Source organism: Equus caballus, chromosome 7 (assembly GCF_041296265.1).
Source record: "Equus caballus isolate H_3958 breed thoroughbred chromosome 7, TB-T2T, whole genome shotgun sequence".
In the NCBI taxonomy this organism is placed as follows: Eukaryota; Metazoa; Chordata; class Mammalia; order Perissodactyla; family Equidae; genus Equus; species Equus caballus.
Window position 1 is genome coordinate 4,904,833 of NC_091690.1, and position 14,770 is coordinate 4,919,602.

The following is a 14,770-nucleotide window of genomic DNA, read 5'->3' on the forward strand; positions in this document are numbered from 1 at the left end:
TCGCTGTGAATTGTGCAGATAACGATGATATGAGCGGATGTAGTGGAGAGCTGAAGGGGGATGAAACGGTTAAAACTTGAGACTGTGGGGTCAGAGGGTCCTGAATTCAAATCTCAGGTCCAAGTCATCTTGGACAAGTCTCATTTCTTCTCCAAACCTCAGTTTCCTTTTTGTGTTTTACTTTTTATTTTTTAAAACTTTTTATGAAGATTATGATAGTTTACAACCTTGTGAGATTTCCGTTGTATATTATTGTTAGTCATGTTGTAGGTACACCACTTCACCCTTTGTGCCCTTCCCCCACCCCCCCTTTCACCTTGTAACCACCGCTCAGTTCTCTTCGTCTATATGTTAACTTCCACCTATGAGTGGAGTCATACAGAATTCGTCTTTCTCTATCTGGTTTATTTCACTTAACATAATACCCTCAAGGTCCATCCATGTTGTTGTGAATGGGACGATTTTATCCTTTTTTATGGCTGAGTAGTATTCCATTGTATATATATACCATATCTTCTTTATCCAATCATCAGTTGATGGGCACTTAGGTTGCTTCCACATCTTGGCTATTGTAAATAATGCTGCGATGAACATAGGGGTGCATGGGACTTTTGGAATTGCTGATTTCAAGTTCTTTGGACAGATACTCAGTAGTGGGATGGCTGGGTCATAAGGTATTTCTATTTTTAATTTCCTGAGAAATCTCCATTCTGTTTTCCATAGTGGCTGCACCAGTTTGCATTCCCACCAACAGTGTATGAGGGTGTGTTTTACTCTTTTAATAAAATAGGTGGGGGTGGGAATCCCCACTTTACGTTGTTGACATAATGAGGAAGTTAAATTTTGTTGGCAATGTACCTGCATAGTGCCTGGTATGTGATGGCTATGATGGTGGTTTTTATGGAGCAAGCTGGGAAAAGATCCTTGAGGTTGGGGCTTGCTTCATTGGGGTCAGGTGGTGGAAGTTCATTTGTTACTGGGTGCAATGAAAGAAGGTGATGAGAGATGAGAGGTAGATGTTGGTGGGGGAGAAAAAGAGGGAAGGGGAGAGAGAACATAGTGACACAGCAGTCAGATCAACTTTTCTTCATGCCGATGAGACGAGAACATTAGGGGTTTGCCAAACTGTCCTCATTTAGTGGTGGAAGCTCAGCTACAAAGTCATGATGTACTGGCAGCATTAAGCAATGCTGGCTCCACCCCTGCCCTCTCCACACACACCCTGAAATTGAAAACCCGGAGAACAGAGAAAAGGTTCCCCTCTTTGAATGACAGAAACACAGCACGATGTGGAGCTTCAGCTTGCTCCTCTTCTGGGGTGAGTGTGAGGCTGAATGGGGGTCTGGGGGAAGCCTGGGCTGGAAATAGGCTGTTGGGAGAAGGAAGGGTCATGGACTGTCCAGCTGAGAGATCATAGCTGTGGGCTGGACACTGCAAACACTTTCATTGGGGCCCCTTTGGCAAAAATCCCTCTAGCTCAGGGAATGCCACCTGTGTGGGAAGAATTCCTTTATAGCCATTCCCTTGACATGTATTTCCTGAGAATATACTATGTATAAGGTGCTGTTCTAGGCTCCAAGGATAAAGAAGTGAATAAATAGACAAGGTTCCTGCTCTCATGGGGCTGACATCCTAGTGGGAGGGGTCGGGCAGAAAAGAAGCCACTAATAATAATAGCAACCACCCACTTAGCATCGTCCTAAGTTCCTCAAATATAGAATGTATTCAACCTTCACAGAATCTCTCTGATACTGGGTTATTAGTAGCCCCATTTTACGAAGGAGAAAAACTGAGGCAAAAGAGATTAAATAACTTACCCAAGACCACTTAGCTGGTAAGGAGTGGAGCCCGAATTTAGAACCGGGCAGTCTGGCTCCAGAATCTGTATGCTTTCTTACTACTCTATGCTGCCCCAAATAATGAATAAACAAAAGCATTTCAGGTGCTTCTTTCATAAGTGCTGTGAAAGAAGATGTTATAGAGTGTGGCTGGGGGTTACGTTGAAGGGGGAAGTCAGGGAAGACATTTCTGAGGGGGTGACATTTGTGCTGAGACCAGAACATTGGGATGGAGACTGTCTGTCTGTCCTCTGATTGCTCCTTCTTCAGGCGTCAGTTTGTCTCATTTATCTCCTGTGTTGTGGTTTCCCTCACATGTCTTGTGAGTTTGGGTCATCGGTTCAAATCTAAGAATGAGGGACCTTTTCTAAGCAACAAGTGTGTTTTTCTTCTGTTGTTGTCGAGTGGATCAGTTTCCCCTATTTTCTGGAGTAGGAAACAGGTAAGATGAGATTAAGTGACTTTCTTGAGGACATAAGGTCAGGAATTGGTGAAGCCAGATTTTTAAACCCAGGTATTTTGATGCCAGAGTTGATGTGCTTAAATGCAATGCTCTGTCGCCTCTAATATGATTCATGAGCAAGAGAATTTCAGTCAGCAATAACGAATGGGAAAGTTGGGAGTTTGGGTCCATGGGACTTGTTGACTGGCAGGCTTCATTAGAAGGAGCAGGTAACTCATGGACTCCAATGCTGTTACGTGAAGTTGTTGCTTTGGGATGTCAGCACTGGTATTAGCCATCAGTACCCCTTATTCTGCCCTGAAGTTAATCAGCAAAGAGTGATGATGATGACTTGGATGATGGTGATGGTAATGATGAAGATGAGAATGATGATGGTGGTGGTGGTGATGATGAAGATGGTGGTGGTGGTGGTAATGATGGTGATGATGAAGATGATGGAGGTGGTGGTGGTGGTGGTGATGATGGTGGTAGTGGTGGTGGTGGTGGTAATGATGAAGATGAGAATGATGATGCTGGTGGTGATAATTATGATGGTGATGATGAGGACGGTGGTGATGATGATGATGGTGGTAGTGGTGATGACGGGGATGACGAGATGATGATGATGGTGGTGGTGATGGCGATGGTGATGATAGTGATGATGATGATGATGATGATGATGTGGATGTTGGAGAAGAGCTAAATGCTGGGGGACTGTACTGCCTTTTAGATATTTTAAAACACTAATCGTGGGACCGGCCTGGTGGCCTAGTGGTTAAGTTTGCATGCTCCACTTTGGTGGCCCAGAGTTTGCAGTTTCAGATCCGGGGTGCAGACCTAGAAGTGCTCATCAAGGCACACTGTGGTGGCTTCACACATGAAATAGAGGAAGATTGGCACAGATGTTAGCTCAGCAAAAATCTTCCTCAAGCAAAAAGAGGAAGATTGGCAACAGATGTTAGCTCAGGGCCAATCTTCCTCACACACACACAAAACTAATTGCCCCACCCTCTCATGAAATTTTTATACTACAGATATAGTGTATATCTAATTATATATTACATGTATATCTATATGTATCTTATACATAAAAGAGTAAGTTTTTTTTTTTTCATTTCTCCCCAAGAACCACGTTTTACCCTTTTGGAGGACATATCATTCCTTTTGAGAATGGACGTTTTATTGTATGTTTTTGAAAACCAGCTGGAGCTATTTTTGCAATTGAAAATAAATTGAAGGCAATACGAACAAAATGAAAAGCAAACCTAAAGTGCAGAAAAGCAGGAATGGTTGCTGTGAAATATGCGAAATAATGTATGTTTGTCACTCAACAGGGTCTCTCATGCAGGATCACCAAACCTGAGGCCACGCCAGCAATAATTTTTAAGGTTGATCCCAAACAGCCTCTTGGTGGTTCACAATATTTTTGTTTTCTTTCTACACAGGGTGTTGTCGTATATATAGCTGTGAAACGCCCACATCAAGCCCGCTGGGATCAAAGTCATGGCGTAAGTTGGTCAAAGGGAATCCGTATGCCCAAAGTGGTGGGAGGATGTTTTCTGGAGAGGAGATTCTTTTGTTCAGAGGCTCACAGCTGAACACTTGCTAGGAGCTAGTTAGTGGCAGAACTAGGGATAACAACCAGGTCGCCTAGTTCCCACTCCAGGTTCTTTCCTTTGTGCCTTGCACTTGCTGTGTGACCTCAGGCAAGTCTCATAACCCCTCTCATCTTCGGTTTCCTCAGCTGTGAAATACAGATAATGAGGGTTCCTATCCCACAGGGATGTCATGCAGCTTGAATCAAAAGAGGTAACTTTGTGAGCCACCTGGTTTGTGTGACAAGAACTTCCTAAACGGTAGTATGGTAGGAATGGGGATGAAATTTACTCAAACTACAACTCAATGTGGAAAACAAATCCATTTTTTAATGTTTCGCTAAGAATTCTCATCTTCCACATAAGCTCCTGCTGGATAGACGAAGAAAACATTGACAGTTCTTAGCGTTCTCAGTGTCTCAGTTCTTGGTTTAGTCATATTTGGGAAATCTAGTTTATACTGTATGAAGAATGAGCCGTTCCTCCCAAGATGGCATCTGGGTGTTGGTGTAGGGGCAGCTTACGGGATCTTGTAGCTGTGAAGTGTGGACTCCAGATGGGGTGTTTTGTCTACTGGTTGAGCCAGTCCTTGGTTCTTGCTTGTCCAGCAATCCTCTTGGAAGCTCCACATCTCTCAGGCGTCCACACAGGAGCTCCTGGTTTCCATGTCCAGGCCACAGGAACCCAGAAGAGTTTTCTCAGGCCCCCTACTTATCTCCCTCTGCTGATTCTGATCCTCGGCTCCCATGCCACATTGGATGTGGCAATAGCAGAAGGCGAGCTTTTGTTGAGAGGAGTCGACCCTTAGCCTTGATGCCCCTAAATTCACCCATCCCTATCTGGGTGTCTCTGAGGTGACCCATCTCCACTTACATTTAGCCTTGAGGTGAAGGGGCAGAGAAGCAGGAGTCCTGACTAGACTTCTTCATCTTGTCCTTCTTTTAGCTTCCCACAGTTTTCACTCTTCCTGTATAATAGGTATTTCCCTTCCATCGTATCCTGAGTCCTCTCTACCCTACAGCTTAATTAGAACTCTAGGTTCCAGTCCTCAAAGCCTAGCGATTGGAAACATTTTTATTGAGATACAACGTTGTGCAAGTGTGAGGTGTACAATGTGTCGATCTGATGCACTTAAATGTTGCAAAATGATTGCAGTGTAGCATTAGCTGACACCTTCATGACCTCACATAATTACCATCTTTTTTCTGTGGTGAGAACATTTAAGATCTGCTCTTAGAAAACTTTCAAGTATAGAATACAGTATTGTCAACTACAGTTACCATTCTGTACATTAGACCCGCCCCCCAAAACTTACTCATCTTATAAGGCTTTGCTTTCAAGAGCTATTGTCTTGCTGGGAACTGAAAAACCCAATTTGGTAATTAAAATCTGAACTGTAACATTTGGCTCTCGTTGTGTGTCTGCCACTGAGACATTTTAATTTTTCCTGAACGAGATGAAATCTTTTGGCAGAATGGTATGGAGATGGAGATCACATCCATATAAGTGGAAAAGAGAAAATTACATCAATATATTTCCAGAAAGATAATCCTTGATTAAAAAGAAAAATCCATCATTATTACAGAGCCCAGGAAACTCTCGGTTGGTGAGGAAGAGACTGTATTAATTTCCACAGCTCTGGGACCCAGCTCAGACCTGGCACAATACAGGCAGGTTAGGTAGATAAATAAAAGGAAGACCACGTGCTCCACATAGAGAGTAAGAGAAGTGTTATGGTAGACAGGCTTACAAGGTATTTATAAATGGGAACTCAAAAGGATTAACATCTGAGAAAATTTGGTACTATCAGGATTAAAACTGCATAAACACAGGTGGGTTAACTTTGTGCAAGTTCATTGAAGTGTACGCTTACAATAGTTGTGGTTCTCTGTATCTGTTACACTTAATAAAATGTGATAAAAATGCACATACTTTGACACAACAATCCTCCTCTAGAAATTTACTCCAAAGAGATAGTCATGTAATGTCAGAGACTTCTCACTATACGCTCAAGGATGTGCACATTCGTGCTACCCAGGTGACAACCTGGAATAAACTAAATGTTTTTTACACTTGGGGACTGGTTGGATAAATTGTTGTGTTTGTCAGAGTAACTCTAGCTACTGTAACAAATAAAATCAAAACTGTCAGTGACTTAATAAAAAAGAAATTTAATTCTTTTTTGTTGAAGCATCCAATGCAGATTTTTCTGGGTAATGGGTGGCCTTCCTCCATGTGTTTATTTGGGGACCCAGACTCCTCCTGTCTTGTTGCTCAGCCATGCGAGGGTCTCAGAGTCTTCTGCAGACAGTGGCAGAGGGGGAAAGAAACAGTGGAGAAAGCACACACCCTTTGTAAAAACCCAGACCTGGCGCTGACACATGTCACTTCTGCTCACTGTCACATGACCACACCTGGATGCAAGGTGAGCTGGGAAATGTGGTCTGTCATTAGGCAGTTGCCTCCTAGTGACAATTCCACACCCTGGAAAGGGGAATGTGGAATTTTTGTTTGATCTTTGGCTGCCTCATTACCTGTGGCACAGTTACAGCCCATGGATATAATGGAATACTATGCAGCTGTTAAAAAGCATGCATTAGGTCTGTATAGACTGACATGGAAAGTTGACCAAAACATATTCATTTCTTAACTTTTTATTACAGAAATATTTCAACACTCAGAGGTAGGGAAAATAGTATAAAAAACTCTCATGTGCCCATTGCCCAACTTCAACCCTTGACAAATTTTGCTCCTCTTTGTTTGCAAGACATACTGTTGAGTGAGACAGCAAGTAGAAATGGAACAGAGCTGTCCAACAGAACTCTCCACGTTGACAGAAATGTTCTAGCTCTACAGCAGCCACTAGTCACACGTGGTTATTGAGCAGCTGAAAAATGGCTGATATGACTGAGGAATGGCACGTTTCATTTTATTTAATTTTAATAGATTTAAGTGTAAATAGTAGCTACACTATTAGAGAGCACAAAAGATTGTAGATTGCATGATACCATCTGCGTTAAGAAAATTGTGTGAATTTATAAATTTATTTCTGTTTGATAATATGTTTGCATGGTTGAGTTTGCAAATACAACCCAGCCTTGAAGGGTTCACGCTAAGCTTTTGACATTAGTTACCTCTGGATATAAAGACGGGGGATGGGGAGATCTTCACTTTTAATTTTATATACTTCTGCATTGTCTGATTTTTTTTTACAAGAAGCAATTATTACCTTCTTAAAAAGAGATAAAGGAGCTGGCCCGGTGGTTTAGTGGTTAAGTGCGCATGTTCTGCTTCCACGGCCCGGGGTTCGCTGGTTCACATCCCGGGTGCGGACATGGCACCATGTGGCACACTGTGCTGTGATAGGCATCCCACATATAAAATAGAGGAAGATGGGCACGGATGTTAGCTCAGGGCTAGTCTTCCTCAAAAAAAAAAAAAAGATAAAAACAAAAGAAATGGAAATAAGGATTACCATCTGCTTTTGGTTAGTTTCTGTACAAGCGGAGCCTGAGACAAGGATTCTTGTGTGAGTAATTTAGGAAGGGAGGGCTCTCAGGAGACACTGGCTGACACTTGTAGGAGTGAGGAAAGCAGGATAGGGCAGCGGGAGAAGCTAGGCACTCAGAAGGCATTTCAGGGGAGGTTCAGCCACAGCCCCATCCCACAGCATGAATTGCACCAGAGACGGTCGCCTGCTCTGAGGCAACGGGATGGCTGTGCTGTTGTATTCCTGCGTCTGTCACTCATCACTTCTAGATCAGCGAAGCAGCTGGCAGATGAGTGTGCTAACCCGGTAAAGTGGATGGGGGGTGGTGCCGAGAGTGGCTACCACCCCACCTTTCTCACCTGGCAAGGTGTGAAGAACTCATGAGCTGATGTGGCTGAACCTCCAAGAAGAGACTGGATTCTCCTCTTCACAAAGCCATGCTTTCATAATCTGCCACGTGATCTCGGCACGCAGGGGGATGTGGAGCCTGGCTGGGTAAGAGGACGGCTCGTGGCCGGATCGCCAAGGGAACTAACGACTTCTCTTTCCTCTGCTTCCAGGTGAGAAGCTGAACTTGAAGGGGACGGCTTTTGGTAAGAGACTCCCCTGGACTGAAGGCCATCAGGCCATGGGCAAGGGCCTCCCTCTTTCAGTTTCATCATCTGATTGACGGGTATGGGGACGACCCCTACCAGATGGGGATGGTGAGGATTCAGCTCCACGTGGAGTTGTTAAGAGGTGGGCTCTGGAGCCACACGTCCTGGGTTTGAAGCTTGGTTTTGGCGCTCATTGCCATGGGGACCCCAGGTTTTTCAGCAAATTCCCCAAGACTTAAGTTGCCTTGGAAATGAGGGTGAGAGGAGTTGATCCCACGGGGTTTTGATGAAGATTAAATGAGTACAGGCGGTGCTTAGAATGGTACTTGAAACATGGTAAGTGCTCAATTATGTTAACCCTCCCCGTCCCCCTCCTTTTTTCCTCTCTCCTCCTCTTCCCCCTCCTGCTCCCTCCACCATCTCCTCCTCCCACTCCTCCCCCTCCTCCTCATCCTTCCCCTCCTTCTCTTCCTCCTTTCCTCCTCCGGTTCCTCCTCCTCCTCCTTGGAGGAACACATATTATCTGGTTCTTACTGGCTGGGCTGAAGCTGGGTCAAAGCTGGTAGCCAGCGAGGGGCACGGCCAGGACAATGACCAGAGGGAATCCCCTGACTCCCTCCCAGCGTTTGTCCATTCTCCTTTGCTCTTCTCTTGCTTTCCAACTTGTGGTGTGACCTGGGGCAGGTTACGTGAACTCTCTTGGGCATCCATTTCCACATTTGTAAAATGAAGTCGTAACCTTTCCCTTAAATAGGGTGACTGACCATCTTGACTTGCCCCAGACCAGGGTCGGGGTTGGGGGGGCTGGTTCCCGGGACATTGGACATTGAGGGCTAACAACAGGAAAGTCTCGGGGAAGCCAGGACAACTCGGTCACCCTACCCCCGAGCATTATTGTGGGGACTGCAGAAAATATATGGAAGGGGCCTGGTGCATGGAAGTCACTTACAAAATGGAAGCTCTAGTTCTATTTTTAAAAGTCCCTTTGCTTCTCTGAGTCTCATTTTTCTGATTAGGTCAATTAAATGACCATTAAATTATTTTGAGGATCGTGTGTGTGTCTCAGTTGGATTGTTGAAATGGTCAATGCCCTGGTCTCCCCACTCCTTGCTCTTCCAAGAGTGGCCAGAGGGCACCTGTGAGCACCTGAGTCAGGTCCCGCCCTCCTCTGCCCACAGCCTTCCAGGGCTCCCCCCTCCATGAGGGTAAAGGTCTGAGTTCTCCCTGTGGCCCCCCAGGCCCTGCATAACCTGGCCCATCCCCTCTCTGCTCTCCCTCCTCCCTCTCTCCCCCTTGCTCCTTCTACTCCAAACATGTGGGCCTCCTTGCTGTTCCTCCCACATGCCAGGCACAGTCCTGCCCCAGGGCCTTTGCACATGCAATTCATTCTGCCTAGAAAGCTCTTGTCCTGCGTATACATGTGGCTCTGTGCCTCACTTTCTTTATGTTTTAGCTCATGTGTCATCTTCTCAGTGACTACTCTATTTTGGACATTGTATCCCTCACCCCCGCCTCTCCAGATTACCATGTCTGTGAAGGTGGGGACCTTTGTGTGTCTTGTTCCACTACTGAATCCATAGTGCCTAGAATAGTGCCTGGCACATAGCAGGTATTTGTATTTGTCAGAGTTACCCAGAGAAACAACCAATAGGATTAGGAGGGATATGCATATATCTGTGTGTGTGTGTGTATTTATAGGGAAAGATTCATTTTTGGAATTGACTCACACAATTATGGAGGCTGGATCATCTCGAGATCTGCAGGGTGAGGTGCAGAGATCACGAGACTGGAAGGAATTTGGAGGACTGAGCAAGTAAATACGGTTGATGCAACAGGACAGGAGATGAACTGGAGAGGTCAGCAGGTGGCCAGTCACACAGGACTGGGTTGTTATTCTGGTTTCCAGTGGATCTGAGTTAGGAGAAATTGAGCTAGAAGAGAGTATTGGGAAGCTCAGAGCTGGGAGACCACAAGTGATAACATGCCGGAAGTCTGCAAAAAAAAAAAAAAAATGTTGCATCTGTAGCTGAAAGAGGAAGCTAGAAATGAGAAGAAAGATATTATCTGAGCCATCATACAGGGAAGGGAAATAAACAAGACACGCTGCAGGGAGCAAAAAGCCTGGCTCTCAAGATCCTAATAATGATAATCCATCCCTTATATTTTTATGGCACTTTATAAAGAGCTTTCCCGTGATATCCCATCCTACCAGTCGATGCTGGTGTTCTCATTGACTCTTCTCTTTATTTCACACCCCACGCCAATCCATTGGCAAATCCCATTAACGTTACCTGCAAAATAACCAGAATCCCATGATTTCCACAGCTCCCACCTGGGTTATATCCAACATCATTGGTCACCTGGACAAGTGTGGTCGCCTCCTCCCTGGTCATCCCAACTCTGTCCCTTTACAGAGCATCTTCAGACCAACGGGCAGAAGGATCATCTTCAAACCTAAGTTGTGCTGTCCTTCCTCTGCTCAAAACCCTTCCATGCTCCCGTCTCTCTCTGATAAAATGCTGAAGTCTTCCAATGGCCTAGAAGATCCTGCATGATCTGGCCGTGTCACCTCCTTGCACTCCCCCTTCATCCACTCTGCTCCAACCACACCGGCCTCCTCGTAAATCTGTGAAATCACCGGGCAAGGTCGTGCCAATGGGCATTTGCACTTGCTCTTTCCCCCACCTTAAATAGCTTCAAAGCTCAGTCACTCACCTCCTTCAGGTCTTTGCTTAAATGCTGCCTTCTCAGTGAGGTCTCTACTATTGAGCACCAACCATCAGGCACTATTCTATGCACTCGGGATGCAGTAGTAAATAAGATGGTCACAAATCTCTTCTGGGAGCTCACAGACCCTCAGGGAGACAGACTTGAAACAACCAATTATGAAAGTTTTTACACGGAATTATTTTAGAAATTGCCTGAAAATGTATTCCACTTCCAGCCAGACCTACCTCTTCTCACGTAGAAGAAGTGCAAATCACGCACTTTGGGTTTTGAAGGCTTGGCGCTACCACTCACGGGCTGTGTGCCCTTGGGCAAGTTACTTAACTTCTCTGAGCCTCAGTTGTCCACATCCGTATAATGGATAAGTTGTATTTGTTTCCTATTGCTGCTGTAACAAATCACCAAAAACTTGGTGGCTTGAAGCCGCAAAAGCATATTCTTCCAGTTCCGGAGGGCAGAAGTTTGAAATGGGCCTCACTGGGCTCAAATGAAGGTGTCGGCAGGCCCGCATTCCTTTCGCTAGGTTTTAGGGGAGAACTGGTTTTTTGCCTTTTCCAGCTTCTAGAGGCCACTGTATCCCTTGGCTCGTGTCCCCCTTCCTCCATCTCCAAAGCCGGCGATGGCTGGTCAAGCTTTTCTCACATTGCATCATTCTGACTCTGCCCCTCCTGCTTTCATCCTTCGCTTACGAAGACGTCATCTCCGTGATGACATTGGTCCCACCTGGATAACCCAGGGTAATCTCTCCATCTCAGGGTCTGTTGGTTAACACTCTTAATTCCATCTGCAGCCTTAATCCTCTTGCCAGGTAGCACAGCACGTTCACAGGTTCTGGGGATCAGGATGTGGCCCTCTTTGGGGGACCATTATTATGCCGACCACAGGAAGGATTGTGTCAAGTGAGTCTCTTCCCCGGCACCTGGAAACCTGGCCCACCTGTGGCTTTGTCCTCCTGGAGGTCGCGGTGTGGCAGTGGAGATGATCACTGAAGAGCTACTCACTCAAATAATCAAGCAATTATAATTATGATAAGTGCCTTAAACAAGGAGCACAAGGAGCTATGGGGGAGGCAGGGAAGGCTTCTTGGAGGAAGTGACATTGAAGCAAGAACTGGAGAATGAATAGGAGCTGGCCAGGCAAAGCAGAGGCAGAGGGAACAGCACGTGCAAAGACCCTGTGGTGGGAAGGCTAGAAATGGAGCATGAAGGGAGATGGGGTTGGGTCTGGCCACTGGGGGCTTTGTGGGTCTCGTTAAGTAATTTGGATTTTAATTCTGAGAGCAGTAGGGAGCATTCTAGGCAGGGGTAGGGGTGGGCGATCAAATTTGCATTCAGAGATGATTGCCCGGAACTATGGGGGACACAAGGATGTGGAATCCAGAGGAAGATCTGTACCAAGCATAGCTGTGGAGATGGAGAGACGTGGGTAGATGTCAAATATTTGGGAGGGAGAATCATGGTGGCCTGGGGACTCGTTGGAGGTGAGTTGAGGGCTAAACAAATAAACTGAGTACAGAGGAGTGAACCCCACTTGTCCTGGGGCTGGACTGGCGAGGATGCAGTTTTGATCATTTCCATAGAAATTTAATGACAACTTTGATGTTTACTTCCTTTTTTCCCATTTTTATCTCTGTAAGATATACTGTTTTTTATATAATTTTTTTATTGTGGTAACATTGGTTTGTAACATTATATAAATTTCAGGTGTGCATCATAATATATTTCAAATTCTGTGTAGATTACATCGTTTTCACCACTCAAAGACTAGTTACAATCCATCACCACACACATGCACCTAATCACCCCTTTCACTTTCCTCCCTCCCCACTTCCCCTCTGGTGACCACCAATCCAAGCTCTGTGGCTATGTGTTGGTTTGTCGTTGTTTTTATCTTCTACTTGTGAGTGAGGTCATGCAGTATTTGACTTTCTCCCTCTGATTTATTTCACTCAGCATAATACCCTCAAGCTCCATCCATGTTCTCACCAATGACCGGATTTCATCATTTCTTATGGCTGAGGAGTACTCTATTGTGTATAAATACCACATCTTCTTTATCCATGCGTCCCTTGATGGGCACCTAGGTTGCTTCCAAGCCTTGGCTATTGTGAATAATGCCGCAATGAACATAGGGGTGCAAGTATCTTTATGCCTTTGTGTTTTCAAGTTCTTTGGATAAATACCCAGCAGTGGGATAGCTGGATCATATGGTAGATCTATTCTTAATTTTCTGAGGGTACTCCATACTGCTTTCCATATTGGCTGCACCAGTTTGCACTCCCACCAGCAGTGAACAAGTGTTCCCTTCTCTCCACACCCTCTCCAACACTCATTGTTTCCTGTCTTGTTAATTATAGCCATTCTGACCGGAGTGACGTGATACCTCATTGTAGTTTTGATTTGCATTTCCCTGATAGCTAATGATGTTGAGCATCTTTTCATATGCCTGTTGGCCATCCGTATTTCTTCTTTGGAGAAATGTCTGTTCCGATCTTTTGCCCATTTTTTAACTGGGTTATTAGTTCTTTTGTTGTTGAGATATATGAGTTCTTTGCATATTTTGGATATTAGCCCCTTATCTCATATATGGTTTGCAAATATCTTCTCCAAATTGGTAGGTTGTCTTTTCATTTTGTTTATGGACTCCTTTGATGTGAAGAAGTCTTTTAGTTTGATGTAAGTCCCATTTGTTTATTTTTTCTATTTTTTCCCTTGCACAGTCAGACGTGGTATTTGAAAAAATGCTGCTAAGATCTATGTTGAAGAGCATACTGCCCGTGTTTTCTTCTAGAAGTTTAATGGTTTCAGATCTTACAATCAAGTCTTTAATCCATTTTGAGTTAATTTTTGTGCATGGTGTAAGATAATGGTCTACTTTCATTCTTTTGCATGTGGTTGTCCAGTTTTCCCAACACCATTTATTGAAGAGACTTTCCTTTCTCCATAGTAAGTTCTTGGCTCCCTTGTTGAAAATTAGCTGTTCACAGATGTGTGGGCTTATTTCTGGGCTCTCAGTTCTGTTCCATTGATCTGTGTGTCTTTTTTTGTGCCAGTACCATGCTGTTTTGAATATGATAGCTTTGTAATATATTTTAAAATCAGGGAGTGTGATACCTTCAGCTTCCTTTTTTCTCAGGAATCCTTCGGCTATTCAGGGTGTTTTCTTGTTCCATGTAAATTTTAGGATTCTTTGTTCTATTTCTGTGAAAAATGTTGTCAGAGTTTGATAGGGATTTCATTGAATCTGTAGATTGTTTTAGGAAGTATGGACATTTTAACTATGTTAATCCTTCCAATCCAAGAGCACAGAATATCTTTCTATTTCTTTGTCTTCTTTGATTTCTTTCAACAATGTTTATAGTTTTCAGCATACAGGTTTATCACCTCTTTGGTTAAGTTTATTCCTAGGTATTTTTGTTGTTGTTGTTGCGATTGTAAATGGGATTGTATTTTTTAAAAAAGATCAGTACATGAGCTAACAACTGTTGCCAATCTTCTTCTTTTCCCCCCTTCTTCTTCTCCCCAAAGCCCCCCAGTACATAGTTGTATATTCTAGTTGTAGGTCCTTCTGGTTGTGCTATGTGGGACGCCACCTCAGCATGGCCTGATGAGTGGTGCTATGTTCGTGCCCAGGATCTGAACTGGTGAAACCCTGGGCTGCAGAAGTGTAGCATGCAAATTTAACCACTCAGCCATGGGGCTGGTCCCTGGGATTGTATCCCTAATTTCTCTTTCTGCTACTATGTTAGTGTATAGAAATGCAACTGATTTTTGTATGTTGATTTTGTATCCTGCAACTTGACTGTATTCATTTATGATTTCTAAAAGTTTTTCAGTGGATTCTTTAGGGTTTTCTATATATAAAAGCATGTCGTCTGCAAATAGCGACAGTTTCACTTCTTCTTTTCCAATGAGGATCCCTTTTATTCCTCATTCTTGCCTGATTGCTCTGGCTAAGGATTCCAATACTATGTTAAATAAGAGTGGTGAAAATGGGCATCCTTGTCGGGTTCCTGTTCTTAGAGGGATAGCTTTCAGTTTTTCTCCATTGAGAATGATATTAGCTGTGGGTTTGTCATATAT

General features: G+C 44.3%; 1 protein-coding gene across 4 annotated transcripts in view; it reads left to right on the forward strand.

Moving 5' to 3' along the window:
- The first annotated feature begins 1,191 nt into the window (after positions 1 to 1,191).
- The window catches only part of ADGRE1 (adhesion G protein-coupled receptor E1), a 69,273-nt gene continuing 55,694 nt past the window's right edge, over positions 1,192 to 14,770 (forward strand). The window contains exons 1-3 of one of the 4 annotated variants that reach the window (XM_070272586.1): positions 1,192 to 1,318; positions 3,726 to 3,788; positions 7,926 to 7,958. In XM_070272586.1, coding sequence (XP_070128687.1) covers positions 1,288 to 1,318; positions 3,726 to 3,788; positions 7,926 to 7,958 — 127 coding nt within the window. In that variant the 5' untranslated portion in view covers positions 1,192 to 1,287. The remainder of the gene's footprint in view (positions 1,319 to 3,725; positions 3,789 to 7,925; positions 7,959 to 14,770) is intronic. The other 3 variants (XM_023644604.2, XM_070272588.1, XM_070272587.1) reach the window with 3 other exon arrangements.